Source organism: Taudactylus pleione, unplaced genomic scaffold, assembly GCF_031769625.1.
Source record: "Taudactylus pleione unplaced genomic scaffold, aTauple2 ptg000441l, whole genome shotgun sequence".
NCBI lineage: Eukaryota > Metazoa > Chordata > Amphibia > Anura > Myobatrachidae > Taudactylus > Taudactylus pleione.
The window spans coordinates 297,196-314,403 of record NW_028284843.1 but is presented as its reverse complement, the minus strand read 5'-3'; the positions used below and the strand labels follow the sequence as shown (position 1 = coordinate 314,403).

At 47.5% G+C, this 17,208-nt stretch overlaps 1 protein-coding gene across 1 annotated transcript in view; it reads left to right on the top strand.

Annotated features, from left to right (window-relative positions):
• Positions 1-17,208, top strand: part of MASP2 (MBL associated serine protease 2) — a 250,999-nt gene that overhangs the window by 29,453 nt on the left and 204,338 nt on the right. The window contains exons 2-3 of the mRNA XM_088447809.1: positions 3,433-3,610; positions 7,144-7,275. Coding sequence (XP_088303935.1) covers positions 3,433-3,610; positions 7,144-7,275 — 310 coding nt within the window. The remainder of the gene's footprint in view (positions 1-3,432; positions 3,611-7,143; positions 7,276-17,208) is intronic.

Sequence of the window (17,208 nt, the reverse complement as noted above, 5' to 3'; positions counted from 1 at the left end):
AGCTCAGCCGGGCCAGGTACAGAGGGGGTGTGACCTAATCGTGGGAGGTGTGGCCACACCCCTAAATCCCCCCCTCTCCCTCCCTTTTACCTTAACATATGACTCTGTTCTGTCTGCTAAGGATGCAGCACTATTCCCACTGTCATCAGGGCCGTAGAGAGCTCAGCCGGGCCAGGTACAGAGGGGGTGTGACCTAATCGTGGGAGGTGTGACCACACCCCTAAATCCCCCCCTCTCCCTCCCTTTTACCTTAACATATGACTCTTTCTATTCTGTCTGCTAAGGATACAGCACTAATCCCACTGTCATCGGGGCCGTAGAGAGCTCGGCCGGGCCAGGTACAGAGGGGGTGTGACCTAATCGTGGGAGGTGTGGCCACACCCCTAAATCCCCCCCTCTCCCTCCCTTTTACCTTAACATATGACTCTTTCTATTCTGTCTGCTAAGGATACAGCACTAATCCCACTGTCATCGGGGCCGTAGAGAGCTCGGCCGGGCCAGGTACAGAGGGGGTGTGACCTAATCGTGGGAGGTGTGACCACACCCCTAAATCCCCCCCTCTCCCTCCCTTTTACCCTAACACATGACTCTATCTGTTCTGTCTGCTAAGGATACAGCACTATTCCCACTGTCATCGGGGCCGTAGAGAGCTCGGCCGGGCCAGGTACAGAGGGGGTGTGACCTAAGCGTGGGAGGTGTGGCCACACCCCTAAATCCCCCCCTCTCCCTCCCTTTTACCTTAACATATGACTCTGTTCTGTCTGCTAAGGATGCAGCACTATTCCCACTGTCATCGGGGCCGTAGAGAGCTCAGCCGGGCCAGGTACAGAGGGGGTGTGACCTAATCGTGGGAGGTGTGGCCACACCCCTAAATCCCCCCCTCTCCCTCCCTTTTACCTTAACATATGACTCTTTCTATTCTGTCTGCTAAGGATACAGCACTAATCCCACTGTCATCGGGGCCGTAGAGAGCTCGGCCGGGCCAGGTACAGAGGGGGTGTGACCTAATCGTGGGAGGTGTGGCCACACCCCTAAATCCCCCCCTCTCCCTCCCTTTTACCCTAACATATGACTCTATCTGTTCTGTCTGCTAAGGATGCAGCACTATTCCCACTGTCATCGGGGCCGTAGAGAGCTCAGCCGGGCCAGGTACAGAGGGGGTGTGACCTAATCGTGGGAGGTGTGGCCACACCCCTAAATCCCCCCCTCTCCCTCCCTTTTACCTTAACATATGACTCTTTCTATTCTGTCTGCTAAGGATACAGCACTAATCCCACTGTCATCGGGGCCGTAGAGAGCTCGGCCGGGCCAGGTACAGAGGGGGTGTGACCTAATCGTGGGAGGTGTGGCCACACCCCTAAATCCCCCCCTCTCCCTCCCTTTTACCTTAACATATGACTCTGTTCTGTCTGCTAAGGATGCAGCACTATTCCCACTGTCATCGGGGCCGTAGAGAGCTCAGCCGGGCCAGGTACAGAGGGGGTGTGACCTAATCGTGGGAGGTGTGGCCACACCCCTAAATCCCCCCCTCTCCCTCCCTTTTACCTTAACATATGACTCTTTCTATTCTGTCTGCTAAGGATACAGCACTAATCCCACTGTCATCGGGGCCGTAGAGAGCTCGGCCGGGCCAGGTACAGAGGGGGTGTGACCTAATCGTGGGAGGTGTGGCCACACCCCTAAATCCCCCCCTCTCCCTCCCTTTTACCCTAACATATGACTCTATCTGTTCTGTCTGCTAAGGATGCAGCACTATTCCCACTGTCATCGGGGCCGTAGAGAGCTCAGCCGGGCCAGGTACAGAGGGGGTGTGACCTAATCGTGGGAGGTGTGGCCACACCCCTAAATCCCCCCCTCTCCCTCCCTTTTACCTTAACATATGACTCTTTCTATTCTGTCTGCTAAGGATACAGCACTAATCCCACTGTCATCGGGGCCGTAGAGAGCTCGGCCGGGCCAGGTACAGAGGGGGTGTGACCTAATCGTGGGAGGTGTGGCCACACCCCTAAATCCCCCCCTCTCCCTCCCTTTTACCCTAACATATGACTCTATCTGTTCTGTCTGCTAAGGATGCAGCACTATTCCCACTGTCATCGGGGCCGTAGAGAGCTCAGCCGGGCCAGGTACAGAGGGGGTGTGACCTAATCGTGGGAGGTGTGGCCACACCCCTAAATCCCCCCCTCTCCCTCCCTTTTACCTTAACATATGACTCTTTCTATTCTGTCTGCTAAGGATACAGCACTATTCCCACTGTCATCGGGGCCGTAGAGAGCTCGGCCGGGCCAGGTACAGAGGGGGTGTGACCTAATCGTGGGAGGTGTGGCCACGCCCCCTTGAACAAAAAAAATGAAAATAAACACTTTTGCAGCACCGCTAAGCTGTGTGCATGGATCTTTGTCAACCTTGCACAGGACCGAAATGTCGGATTTTGAAATGTTGTAACATTTTTACTGAGATGCAATAAAGAGATGTTTTTAAGAAGACTGGTGAGTGCTACTCCCCCCTTTTTTTCTACATATATATATATGTGTGTGTGTGTGTAGACATATATAATGGAAACCCCTACCTGAGAATCCTGCATTTGCCCCTGCTACCCTACTCTTAGTGGGAGTGTTGGGGTTAATGGTTTAGGACATGTATTTAATTTAGATAGAATGTCTCTTTTCTAGAAATATTGATCCTGTTGGACAGCTACACAGCTACACACTGCACATGCTCCTACACCTGGCTTACCTGTAGTACTGGCGATGCAGACTTACCCAGTGTACCCAAGTACGGGCGATGCAGAGTTACTCAGCATACCCACGTACAGGCTTTGCAGTTTTATCTAGCGTAGTCAAGTACGGGCGATGCAGAGTTACCCGACGTACCCAAGTACAGGCAATGCAGAGTTACTCGACGTACCCAAGTACGGGCGATGCAGAGTTACCCGACATACCCAAGTACAGGCAATGCAGAGTTACTCGACGTACCCAAGCACGGGCGATGCAGAGTTATGTTCATTTCAATAACATCTCCACTCACAACTAAAGGGGCATAACTGTGTTTCAGCGTGGCACTCTATCCTAGGCAAAGTTCAGCGACAGCTTGTCAATGTATGGAAATGTAAACATGCCTGTTCCCATGTGTATCATTTGCACAAAGTATAGGCTGGGGTAAGTCCATGCTGCTAATCCTAATTATATAGATAGGGAGTGGGGCCCCGCAAATACCCTCATTTATTTCCCTGCATGTATGTGAGGGCAATTACCACCAATTTTCATGCCCATTATCGGTAAGTAGTAGAAAGCAAATTCTCTTAAATGTTATGGGAGATATCGCACATCCTCTTATGAATACGGCGTCTCTATTATTCTTTATACTTCTCATTAAACATGTATTATAAAGTTTCAAAATGGCAGAATGATTTATTTAGCACTGTTCATCTCACAGCTCACTTCCCAGGGGACAGTGCTGGCACAACTGTGCGGCAAGGAGTCCACAGATACAGAGGAAGCCCCCGGAGACTCTCCCTTCTACTCCCTGGGCAACAAGGTGACTGTGACTTTCAGAAGTGACTACTCAAATGAGAAAGAGTTCAGTGGATTTGAAGCTTTCTATATGGCTGAAGGTAAACATTATTTACAGGGTCAGGATCAATATAATGTACTATTTGCTTTTCAATAATTATACATTTATTTCAACAGTTTTTGCCCATATCTTAATAGGAGATATAGGGGCCTGATTCAGCAAAGATCGCTATTCTGTTAGAACGCACGCAGCGCAGTTGCTAATGTTAGCGGTGATATGTAAATGTTTGCCATCGCATTGCAATCATAGCTTACCATAAGGACGCCCACTTCCCCTTACACATACATCATACCCATGCGGCAGGTCAGATCTCACTCAGGAACTGCTAACTTCAGGTCACGCTATGAGGCCCCAGGCTGCGTCTGGTATCGCAGTGTATGATTTATGCACGCCCCTGCAGTGCCGTCCCAACGCACTGACACGCCTGTGTTCACCCGTGCACCCCCCCCGTCACCACCCACAAATGGCACTTCCTTTCAATCACTGTGCTCGGGGTCTACGTCTACGTAGCCTCTGCAAACGCATTTCCCATAGAAATTGCTAGTACGCATGCGCAATGTGAATTAATAGACTGATTACATGCGTCTTTGCAACTGCGATCCTTGCTGAATCAGGCCCATAGTCTATAGCTCGCAAGGAGGTCAGGTGATAGGAAGGACTGAACATTTTATAGCGCTGTGCCACAATCTGCCTGTTCCCAGATGCATCAATCTGAAATTACTGTCAGTGGATATGGTCGCGTCAGAAATCACGGCTAATAATAACACAACTTCACTGCACCTGCACCCAATAGCCACCTAGTCCTACACACAATTATTAATATTCAAATGACATTTTCACACAGACGTTAACATGAACCTTGGCCCCTCACTGGCTTATAGATTTGTTAAAGAAACACAAAGACCAGGCTAAAATGAAATGCAGGTTTAATATGAGCACAGTTATTTCAATGCTTAAAGGGTGCAAAATGGCAGAGATTGTATGGAAATGAGTTTCAAATAAAAGCGAACAACAGCCAACAATTCACTTACATGAAGTTGAAAAGTACTGAGACCATATAGGAGGGATCTCCCAACCGAGCCTGAGCTTCTCCAAAGTATGTATAGGGAGAGGATCGGATCCCTCTTAGTGCAGGATGTGGAAAGATGCCCATAGGCTTCTACAGGGTAACGCCATCTAAATATGGATTGCATTCCGGAGCTTGCCCACATTTCTGCCCTTAGTACTACTGCCCATCCCACCCTAAACCTTGTGAACCAGTCCTCTGACTCACACACACATTACACTTCCTATAGGCAAGGTTTTCACATCGTTGCAGAAAGTCTGTTCCAAGCGGCCATAGCTGTGTGCGCGGGTTGGGTGCAGGATGCCAGCACTCGTTCTATGCAGAGTTACCCAGTGTACCCAAGTAAGTGCTATGTATGATATTAACCCATCTACACCAAAGCAAACTTTTAATATTGGAGTACACGAGAGTTCCGTAATTGGATTAATGAACTTGACTGAAAGTAAGCTGCTCATCCACATCAGTATCCTGAAGGCTTATCAGACAAACAGGTTTCACTGCTCCAAAAGCCGCAGTGAAAAGACTCAAGGAGACAGCAGATTTTCAGTTCAGCTGTCTCCACATTGGAGCAATGATGAATTGCTCCCGGTGCTCACATCGAGTTGGAATGTTAAGTATCGAGGTCTGTTTACACCACAATAATTAACATAATGAATAGAGCCCTAAGGGGTCTATTCATCATTACATAATTATCACTAGTAATAACTCCCTGCCATCATGCCTCAGGGGCCTATTCATCAACACTAAAATAACGTTTTTAAGGACATTTTCCTTAAATAACGTTATTTTGGTATTCATGAACAGACTTAACACAGGAGATATCACAGATATCTCCTTGCTAAGTTCCCCTGCGTTAATTTCCACACTCCCCATACATTAGTACATTAGTATTAGTACATTAGTATGGGGATGTGGAAATTATGGTATTCATCAAATTCCGAAAATTATCAATTTTCGGAATTTGATGCAGTTACTATTCGCCACTGTGAGGTGGCGAATAGCAGAATCCACTAACCTGTATCAGCGTGTGCAGGTCCCCCGATGAGTCCCTCCGGCGCTCTGCTCCGTCCTCAGGCTCCGGAGGCTGGTCTGTCATGTGTGCTCCCCAGCAGAGCACAAGAAAGTTTAGAAAAAGAAAAAAAATTTTTTTTTTTTCTAATCTGTCATGTGGTCTGCTGGGAAACCACATGACAGACCAGCAGGACGGAGCCGGAGGCTGCTGCACGGACAGGTAAGTCGAGGGGGGGGAAGGTGAGCGGAGGGGGGTGGGGGGCGGTGGGGGGGGTACGAAACTTACCGCATCTGTAGGCAGTGCTGCGCATGCGCTGGTTTTACAGATGTAACAGCGCATGCGCAGCCCTGTTTCCAGATGCGATAAGGTAGTGTAGGCAGGAAAAGTATCTATTTCCCGAAAAGCTGCCATCGCAAAAATGACAGGTACCGGAATAGATACTTATGGAGAGGAGGAATGATGAATTCCACCTATAATTAGCTAGAACTCCATGAGAGTTCTATAGCTAATTATCTCCATTGAATTTTTACGTTTAATGAATAGGCCCCTCATTGCCTAAAGTATCACTTCCGAAAAAGTTTTCTTTTTGCAGAGTCAGCTTTTTGGAATTGTGACTTTTCCCCTACAGCTGAGGAGTCACTAAGGATTTCCTCAATCTGCGCATGCACCTTTAACTGTTATTTTGCCACAGGCATTTTTGTCCCCCTCCCCCCGCCATTCTGGCTTAATGCTAGAATAGAAAATGTTAAATTCTGTCTTAATCCTAGAATCTACTGCACATGCGTCTCCGTAAAAATGGCACCCGCACCTTATTCCTGGAGACCTCTTTTCTGCGCATGCATGAATCACGGGGAAAATGTCCGCCGCCATTTTCCCTGTGATTTTTGCTGCTCTGTAACGCCGGTCCGGCTCTGCTGAGCAGCTCTCTGAAGAAAGCAGAAAGGTAAATATAATAAACAATTCTGGCTGTCACTATAAATTAACAATATTAAGGAAATGTAGAGAAAAAAACCTATAGTTATGGTATGATGACTGGACCAGTAAGGAACATGCATTATACATCTTCAACCAGGTGTAATATAATACCCTTAATAACAATTCTAACTCACAAAAAATCAAAAGGTGATTACTGCTATATTATATAAGTACAGAGGTACCGTACACCCATCTGGGTCTAAAACCAAGTTTGTTCTTAAACAAATAATGTGTGAAATGTAAATGAAATTCTGAGCTGCTGTGAGGGCTGCATTAACAGTCTGCTGTTCAGCACAACTCTGCACACTGGGACTGAAGAGCAATCTCAGCATTTAAACCTATGATTTTTAGATAATTTACATTAGAGGGAAAGTGGTCCAAATCCATGGTAAGACATATAGCTGATATATGCACCTTATGTGTTTGGTGTATAAAATGAGCTTTTATACTAGGATGAGATATTTATAGGAAATTATTCCCTGATTGCACCCTGGTTTTATGGTGTCTCTTATCTCCCCAGATATCAATGAGTGCGACAGGCAGAGCGAAGACACAGAAATATGTGATCATTTCTGCCACAATCACATTGGCGGGTACTACTGCAGCTGCCGGGCCGGCTTCAGCCTCCACACCGACAAGAAAACCTGCATAGGTAGGTTCTATCCATATTGTATCCACGCGGAGAGTGGGTGGCTTTACTACCAGCTGCTAACCATGGCATGCAGGATCAGTATAACAAGCTACCAGTCACATTGGCATTGGTAGTGATGATTTGTGGGTGGCTCTTACTACCAGCTGCTAACCATGGCATGCAGGATCAGTATAACAAGCTACCAGTCACATTGGCATTGGTAGTGATGATTTGTGGGTGGCTCTTACTACCAGCTGCTAACCATGGCATGCAGGATCAGTATGACAAGCTACCAGTCACATTGGCATTGGTAGTGATGACTTGTGGGTGGCTTTACTACCAGCTGCTAACCATGGCATGCAGGATCAGTATGACAAGCTACCAGTCACATTAGCATTGGTATTGATGACTTGTGGGTGGCTTTACTACCAGCTGCTAACCATGGCATGCACGATCAGTATGACAAGCTACCAGTCACATTAGCATTAGCATTGATGACTTGTGGGTGGCTCTTACTACCAGCTACTAACCATGGCATGCAGGATCAGTATGACAAGCTACCAGTCACATTGGCATTGGTAGTGATGATTTGTGGGTGGCTCTTACTACAAGCTGCTAACCATGGCATGCAGGATCAGTATGACAAGCTACCAGTCACATTGGCATTGGTAGTGATGACTTGTGGGTGGCTTTACTACCAGCTGCTAACCATGGCATGCACGATCAGTATGACAAGCTACCAGTCACATTAGCATTAGCATTGATGACTTGTGGGTGGCTCTTACTACCAGCTACTAACCATGGCATGCAGGATCAGTATGACAAGCTACCAGTCACATTAGCATTGGTATTGATGACTTGTGGGTGGCTCTTACTACCAGCTGCTAACCATGGCATGCAGGATCAGTATGACAAGCTACCAGTCACATTAGCATTGGTAGTGATGACTTGTGGGTGGCTTTACTACCAGCTGCTAACCATGGCATGCACGATCAGTATGACAAGCTACCAGTCACATTAGCATTAGCATTGATGACTTGTGGGTGGCTCTTACTACCAGCTACTAACCATGGCATGCAGGATCAGTATGACAAGCTACCAGTCACATTAGCATTGGTAGTGATGACTTGTGGGTGGCTCTTACTACCAGCTGCTAACCATGGCATGCAGGATCAGTATGACAAGCTACCAGTCACATTAGCATTGGTATTGATGACTTGTGGGTGGCTCTTACTACCAGCTGCTAACCATGGCATGCAGGATCAGTATGACAAGCTACCAGTCACATTAGCATTGGTAGTGATGACTTGTGGGTGGCTCTTACTACCAGCTGCTAACCATGGCATGCAGGATCAGTATGACAAGCTACCAGTCACATTGGCATTGGTAGTGATGACTTGTGGGTGGCTCTTACTACCAGCTACTAACCATGGCATGCAGGATCAGTATGACAAGCTACCAGTCACATTGGCATTGGTAGTGATGACTTGTGGGTGGCTCATACTACCAGCTGCTAACCATGGCATGCAGGATCAGTATGACAAGCTACCAGTCACATTAGCATTAGCATTGATGACTTGTGGGTGGCTCTTACTACCAGCTGCTAACCATGGCATGCAGGATCAGTATGACAAGCTACCAGTCACATTGGCATTGGTAGTGATGACTTGTGGGTGGCTCTTACTACCAGCTGCTAACCATGGCATGCACGATCAGTATAACAAGCTACCAGTCACATTGGCATTGGTAGTGATGACTTGTGGGTGGCTCTTACTACCAGCTGCTAACCATGGCATGCAGGATCAGTATGACAAGCTACCAGTCACATTAGCATTGGTAGTGATGACTTGTGGGTGGCTCTTACTACCAGCTGCTAACCATGGCATGCAGGATCAGTATGACAAGCTACCAGTCACATTGGCATTGGTAGTGATGACTTGTGGGTGGCTCTTACTACCAGCTGCTAACCATGGCATGCAGGATCAGTATGACAAGCTACCAGTCACATTGGCATTGGTATTGATGACTTGTGGGAGGGGCTTATTGTTTTCCAATATTCCTTTTTAAAATGTTATGGTTTGTGGATAGTGGGAACCATGACTGTATACGGATTAGAGATTTGCGCAGACCCCCTGTGTTTTGGCAAAACCAACCTTAAGTGTTTTGGTTCAGATTAGTTTTCTTTAAATTTGATAAAAAGAACTAGAATCATGTAATTTGGATCTGTATTCATGTGATCCAAAACCCGAGTTCTGAATTTACAGCAGACCCGAGCCGGGACTCATTTCTACTCTGAACCCCAAAAGTGATCTGAGCCAGGACTCAGAACCCCAAATTTCATCTGTATTAGCTTTTCAGGAAACCAAATCGCATGTCTCTAATACTGATCCAGATAAATATGAGGTAAGAGCATTCTCAGCATCAGTACATTAGCTATAGGTTAATGATATAGCTAATAATCATTGTCTAAATTAGTTATCAATTACTTTCAGTACATGCTGTACTAGCTTCCTCCCCCGGCAGAATATCCAGGAGACACCTACATCTCTCGGAGTTTCCCCACACTCCCGGGTGATCAGAACAGCCTCCTGGATCCCTTCCTGGCAGATCATTCCTTTTTGTGTATTAGGTGAAGTAGACTTCTGGAGAACTGTACAATTTGTTGTTTCTGGTGACAGGATTTCATTGTTTGCTATAGCAGGGCCGAAACTAGGATTTTTGTCACCAGGGGCAAGACAGTAATTTGGCGCCCCCCATGTAATTCCCCCTGCAGTAGTGCCCATATTGTAATGCCCCCATAGTAATGCCCATATGTTAATACCCCCATAGTAATGTAGTAATGCCCCTGTAGTGCCCACCATACAGTAATGCCCCTGTAGTGCCCATGCTCCCATATTAATGCCCCTGTAGTGCCCATGCTTTCATAGTAATGCCCCTGTAGTGCCCATGCTCTCATAGTAATGCCCCTGTATTGCCCATGCCCCCATAGTAATATCCCTGTAGTGCCCTTACAGTAATGCCCCTGTAGTGCTCATGCCCCCACAGTAATGCCCCTGTGGTAATGCCCCTGTAGTGCCCATGCCCCAATAGTAATGCCCCTGTAGTGCTCATGCCCCATTATTAATGCCCCTTATTGCCTATGCCCCCATAGTAATGCCCCTGTGGTAATGCCCCTGCCCCCATAATAATGCCCCTGTAGTGCAGCTTATTAAAAAAAAAATATACTTACCTTGAACCCCGCTCCTGCATCCAGCGTCGCGTCCGGTCCGCCGGCTGCTCCTTGGAACTATGGGGGAGATGTCATGACGTCTCCCCCATAGTGCCCGTGGGGAGAGCCGGAAGCTGGAGTTCGGGAGAGAACTCCAGCCTCCGGCTCCGGCTACACCGCGTCGCTGCAGAGAAGGAGCCGGGCGCCCGCTGGTAATAAATATTACCAGCGGACGTCCGGCTTGGAGCCTCTCTGCAGCGCCGGGCTGGAGGTCACTGGCACCAGGTACAGCGGCTCACCCGGTGCACGTGCACCTCCAGCCCCCCCCTAGTTGCGGCCCTGGCTATAGATATTTCAAATTTTATATCTTCACATTACCACTTATTTGGCCACGTTGGCTATTCCAAATCAGTGCTATAATATAAACAGGGCAACCGGGGTAGTTGCGCAGTGACCTCTACAAATGAGGGAACACCCACATTTCTACATCGCCAGTGTGGGGGACACTGGCATATGTAACCTGGGGTTTCTATGTTGCATAGGGATCTATTTACTACAATCCGCATATTGAATGCGGATTGTAGTGTGATATTACCAAGTGAATTCGCATGGCGAATTCAGGCAATATCACAGGGATTTACTATAAATCCCTTGCAGGGACAGAGCTTGCGATAAAGCTCTGTCCCTGTGGATCCCATCCGCACTCTAGTCGCTGTATTTTCGGAAAACATACCGCGACTAAGAGCCCGCGCATGCGCCGACCGACCACCGCTACTACCCCCCCACTGATGCTAAGCCCCGCCCCCTGGTGCTAAGCCCCGCCCCCGCGATCGTGGACCCCCGCGACCCCCCCTCCCTTCATTACACTTACCTGCATCCTCCTGGCCTCGGGTGATCTTCTCCGGGCTTCCCGATCAGGTGATCTCCCATACTGCACTTGGGCCGATCACCTGATGACCAGGCCCCAGTGTACTATGGGAGACCAGCTGACCGGAGAGGAGCCATCACCAGAGGCCCGATCACCGGTCCCTGGAGTCAGGTAAGTAAAAAAAAAATTTTAAATTTTTTTTTTTCTTTTTTTTACAGTAATCAGCTTGCGGTCTGCTTAGACCACATAGCTGAATACTGGTACCGGCTCCCAGCTCTGCTCTCCCCGTTAGAGCAGAGTGGGAGCCCGGTAACCGGGGGAGACCCTGGATAACGCCACCTCCAGGTGGCGTTATTATCACAGGGCTTCCCCCGGTATTTTTATACAATTTATTTTTAGTAACTGTGGTCGGATCACATTTCCCATTACAATTATGGGAAATGCGATCTGCTTTACTAAAAATAAGTGATACTGGGGGTTGGAGTAGAATTTTACAAATTCTACTCCAATTGCCCTGTAATAACTACAGGTGAAACTAAAATAATGTGAAAAGGGTGTGAAAACACAAAACAGCCTTTATCACTTTATTTTAGTAAAAATAATGTTAATAAATAGAGCCCATAATGTGAACTGCCGGGGGGGCAGATGTAACATGAGCACAGAGATTAGATTTGGGAATACAGTAACATAGAGCCAGTAACTGTACATCTTGGTAACACTGTGCTGTACTGCAGGGGGGGCAGATGTAACATGGGCACAGAGATTAGATTTGGGAATAGAGTAATATAGAGCCAGTAACTGTACATCTTGGTAACACCGTGCTGTACTGCAAGGGGGCAGATGTAACATGAGCACAGAGATTAGATTTGGGAACAGAGTAAGATAGAGCCAGTAACTGTACATCTTGGTAACACCGTGCTGTACTGCAGGGGGGCAGATGTAACATGAGCACAGATATTAGATTTGGGAATAGAGTAACATAGAGCCAGTAACTGTACATCTTGGTAACACCGTGCTGTACTGCAGGGGGGCAGATGTAACATGTGCACAGAGATTAGATTTGGGAATAGAGTAACAGAGCCAGTAACTGTACATCTTGGTAACACCGTGCTGTACTGCAGGGGGGCAGATGTAACATGAGCACAGAGATTAGATTTGGGAATAGAGTAACATAGAGCCAGTAACTGTACATCTTGGTAACACCGTGCTGTACTGCAGGGGGGGCAGATGTAACATGAGCACAGAGATTAGATTTGGGAATACAGTAACATAGAGCCAGTAACTGTACATCTTGGTAACACCGTGCTGTACTGCAGGGGGGCAGATGTAACATGGGCAGAGAGATTAGATTTGGGAATAGAGTAATATAGAGCCAGTAACTGTACATCTTGGTAACACCGTGCTGTACTGCAGGGGGGGCAGATGTAACATGAGCACAGAGATTAGATTTGGGAAGAGAGTAACATAGAGCCAGTAACTGTACATCTTGGTAACACTGTGCTGTACTGCAGGGGGGGCAGATGTAACATGTGCACAGAGATTAGATTTGGGAATAGAGTAATATAGAGCCAGTAACTGTACATCTTGGTAACACCGTGCTGTACTGCAGGGGGGGCAGATATAATATGAGCACAGAGATTAGATTTGGGAATAGAGTAAGATAGAGCCAGTAACTGTACATCTTGGTAACACCGTGCTGTACTGCAGGGGGGCAGATGTAACATGAGCACAGAGATTAGATTTGGGAATAGAGTAATATAGAGCCAGTAACTGTACATCTTGGTAACACCGTGCTGTACTGCAGGGGGGGCAGATGTAACATGTGCACAGAGATTAGATTTGGGAATAGAGTAAGATAGAGCCAGTAACTGTACATCTTGGTAACACTGTGCTGTACTGCAGGGGGGACAGATGTAACATGTGCACAGAGATTAGATTTGGGAATACAGTAACATAGAGCCAGTAACTGTACATCTTGGTAACACCGTGCTGTACTGCAGGGGGGGCAGATGTAACATGTGCACAGAGATTAGATTTGGGAATAGAGTAAAATAGAGCCAGTAACTGTACATCTTGGTAACACCGTGCTATACTGCAGGGGGGGCAGATGTAACATGAGCACAGAGATTAGATTTGGGAATAGAGTAACATAGAGCCAGTAACTGTACATCTTGGTAACACCGTGCTGTACTGCAGGGGGGGCAGATGTAACATGTGCACAGAGATTAGATTTGGGAATAGAGTAACATAGAGCCAGTAACTGTACATCTTGGTAACACTGTGCTGTACTGCAGGGGGGGCAGATGTAACATGGGCACAGAGATTAGATTTGGGAATAGAGTAACATAGAGCCAGTAACTGTACATCTTGGTAACACTGTGCTGTACTGCAGGGGGGACAGATGTAACATGAGCACAGAGATTAGATTTGGGAATAGAGTAAGATAGGGCCAGTAACTGTACATCTTGGTAACACCGTGCTGTACTGCAGGGGGGGCAGATATAACATGAGCACAGAGATTAGATTTGGGAATAGAGTAAGATAGAGCCAGTAACTGTACATCTTGGTAACACCGTGCTGTACTGCAGGGGGGCAGATGTAACATGAGCACAGAGATTAGATTTGGGAATAGAGTAACATAGAGCCAGTAACTGTACATCTTGGTAACACCGTGCTGTACTGCAGGGGGGCAGATGTAACATGAGCACAGAGATTAGATTTGGGAATAGAGTAACATAGAGCCAGTAACTGTACATCTTGGTAACACCGTGCTGTACTGCAGGGGGGCAGATGTAACATGAGCACAGAGATTAGATTTGGGAGTAGAGTAAGATAGAGCCAGTAACTGTACATCTTGGTAACACCGTGCTGTACTGCAGGGGGGCAGATGTAACATGAGCACAGAGATTAGATTTGGGAGTAGAGTAACATAGAGCCAGTAACTGTACATCTTGGTAACACCGTGCTGTACTGCAGGGGGGCAGATGTAACATGAGCACAGAGATTAGATTTGGGAATAGAGAAACATAGAGCCAGTAACTGTACATCTTGGTAACACCGTGCTGTACTGGGGGGGGGGCAGATGTAACATGTGCACAGAGATTAGATTTGGGAATAGAGTAAGATAGAGCCAGTAACTGTACATCTTGGTAACACCGTGCTGTACTGCAGGGGGGCAGATGTAACATGGGCACAGAGATTAGATTTGGGAGTAGAGTAAGATAGAGCCAGTAACTGTACATCTTGGTAACACCGTGCTGTACTGCAGGGGGGCAGATGTAACATGAGCACAGAGATTAGATTTGGGAGTAGAGTAAAATAGAGCCAGTAACTGTACATCTTGGTAACACCGTGCTGTACTGCAGGGGGGCAGATGTAACATGTGCACAGAGATTAGATTTGGGAATAGAGTAATATAGAGCCAGTAACTGTACATCTTGGTAACACCGTGCTGTACTGCAGGGGGGCAGATGTAACATGGGCACAGAGATTAGATTTGGGAATAGAGTAATATAGAGCCAGTAACTGTACATCTTGGTAACACCGTGCTGTACTGCAGGGGGGCAGATGTAACATGGGCACAGAGATTAGATTTGGGAATAGAGTAATATAGAGCCAGTAACTGTACATCTTGGTAACACCGTGCTGTACTGCAGGGGGGCAGATGTAACATGAGCACAGAGATTAGATTTGGGAATAGAGTAACATAGAGCCAGTATCTGTACATCTTGGTAACACCGTGCTGTACTGCAGGGGGGCAGATGTAACATGGGCACAGAGATTAGATTTGGGAATAGAGTAAAATAGAGCCAGTAACTGTACATCTTGGTAACATCGTGCTGTACTGCAGGGGGCAGATGTAACATGTGCACAGAGATTAGATTTGGGAATAGAGTAACATAGAGCCAGTAACTGTACATCTTGGTAACATCGTGCTGTACTGCAGGGGGGCAGATGTAACATGAGCACAGAGATTAGATTTGGGAATAGAGTAACATAGAGCCAGTAACTGTACATCTTGGTAACACCGTGCTGTACTGCAGGGGGGCAGATGTAACATGTGCACAGAGATTAGATTTGGGAATAGAGTAACATAGAGCCAGTAACTGTACATCTTGGTAACACCGTGCTGTACTGCAGGGGGGCAGATGTAACGTGCACAGAGATTAGATTTGGGAAGAGAGTAACATAGAGCCAGTAACTGTACATCTTGGTAACACTGTGCTGTACTGCTGGGGGGCAGATGTAACATGAGCACAGAGATTAGATTTGGGAATAGAGTAAGATAGAGCCAGTAACTACATCTTGGTAACACCGTGCTGTACTGCAGGGGGGCAGATGTAACATGAGCACAGAGATTAGATTTGGGAATAGAGTAAGATAGAGCCAGTAACTACATCTTGGTACACCATGCTGTACTGCAGGGGGGGAGGGGCAGATGTAACATGTGCACAGAGATTAGATTTGGGTTATAGAGTAAGATAGAGCCAGTAACTGTACATCTTGGTAACACCGTGCTGTACTGCAGGGGGGCATATGCTCCGTGCAAACCCCCTAGAACCCAGCCTAGCAAGGTCTTCCGCCACCAACAGCCATCCATTGTTTTAAGAGAACTATACATGTTCACCTGGTCTTAATACTTGGGGTAGTAGCGGTTTGCATGAATAATCAATGGAATCCAGTGATTATGTGAGGAACAGAAAGTTAAATATCAAAAACATGGCAAGGAAGTCAATGGTGTGGTTTGAAAGCTGACGGTGTGGCTTAGGAGCCAATGGTGCGGCTAAAGAGCTGATGGTGTGTCTTGAGATCCGGTACATAAGTTGGTGTACTTGAGATGTGGCTTTGAGAGCCGATGGTGCGACTTGAGAGCTGGTACACATGTTGATGTACTGGAGATGCTCTGGGAGCTGATGGTGCGGCTTAGAGCTGGTAGCAGAAGTTGATGAAATAGTTGAAGTGGCTTTGAGAGCCGATGGTGCAGTTTGGGAAACATTGATGAGACCCAATACAGAAGTTGGTGTACTTGGGATGCATCTTCGAGAGCTGGTACACAAGTCGGTGTACTGGAGATGCGGCGTTGGGAGCCAATGGTGCAGCTTAGAGGCAGTAGCAGAAGTTGATGGAATTGTTGTAGTGGCTTTGAGAGCCAATGATGTGGATTGAGAGCCAGTACACAAGTTGGTGTACTGAAGATGCGGCTTTGAGAGGCAATGGAGTGGCTTAGAGCCGGTAGCAGAAGTTGATTACATTTTTAAAGTGGCTTTTAGAGCTGATGATACGGCTTAGAAGCCGATGATGCAGCTTGGAAGCTGGTGGCAACATAGAAGCTGCTGGTGTGGCTGGGAAGCCAATGGAGTGGCTTGGGAGCCGGTGGCAGCACGGAGGTTGCTAGTGTGGTTGGGAAGCCGATGGAGTGGCTTGAGAGCCGGTTGCAGCATGGTAGCTGCTGGTGTGGCTAGGAAGCCAATAGAGTGGCTTGGGAGCCAGTGGCAGTATAGAGGTTGGCAGGGAAGCTGATGGAGTGGCTTAGGAGCCAGTGGCAGTACAGAGGTTGCTGGTTTGGCAGGGAAACTGATGGACTGGCTTGGGAGCTGGTGGCAGTATGGAGGTTGCTGGTGCAGCTGGGAAGCCGATCGAGTGGCTTGAGAGCCAGTGGCAGCACGGAAGCTGCTGGTGTGGCTAGGAAGCTGATAGAGTGGCTTGGGAGCCAGTGGAAGCATGGAAGCTGCTGGTTTGGCAGGGAAGCTGATGGAGTGGCTTAGGAACTGGTGGCAGTACAGAGGTTGCTGGTTTGGCAGGGAAGCTGATGGACTGGCTTGGGAGCCGGTGGCAGTACGGAGGTTGCTTGTGCAGCTGGGTAGCTGATAGAATGGCT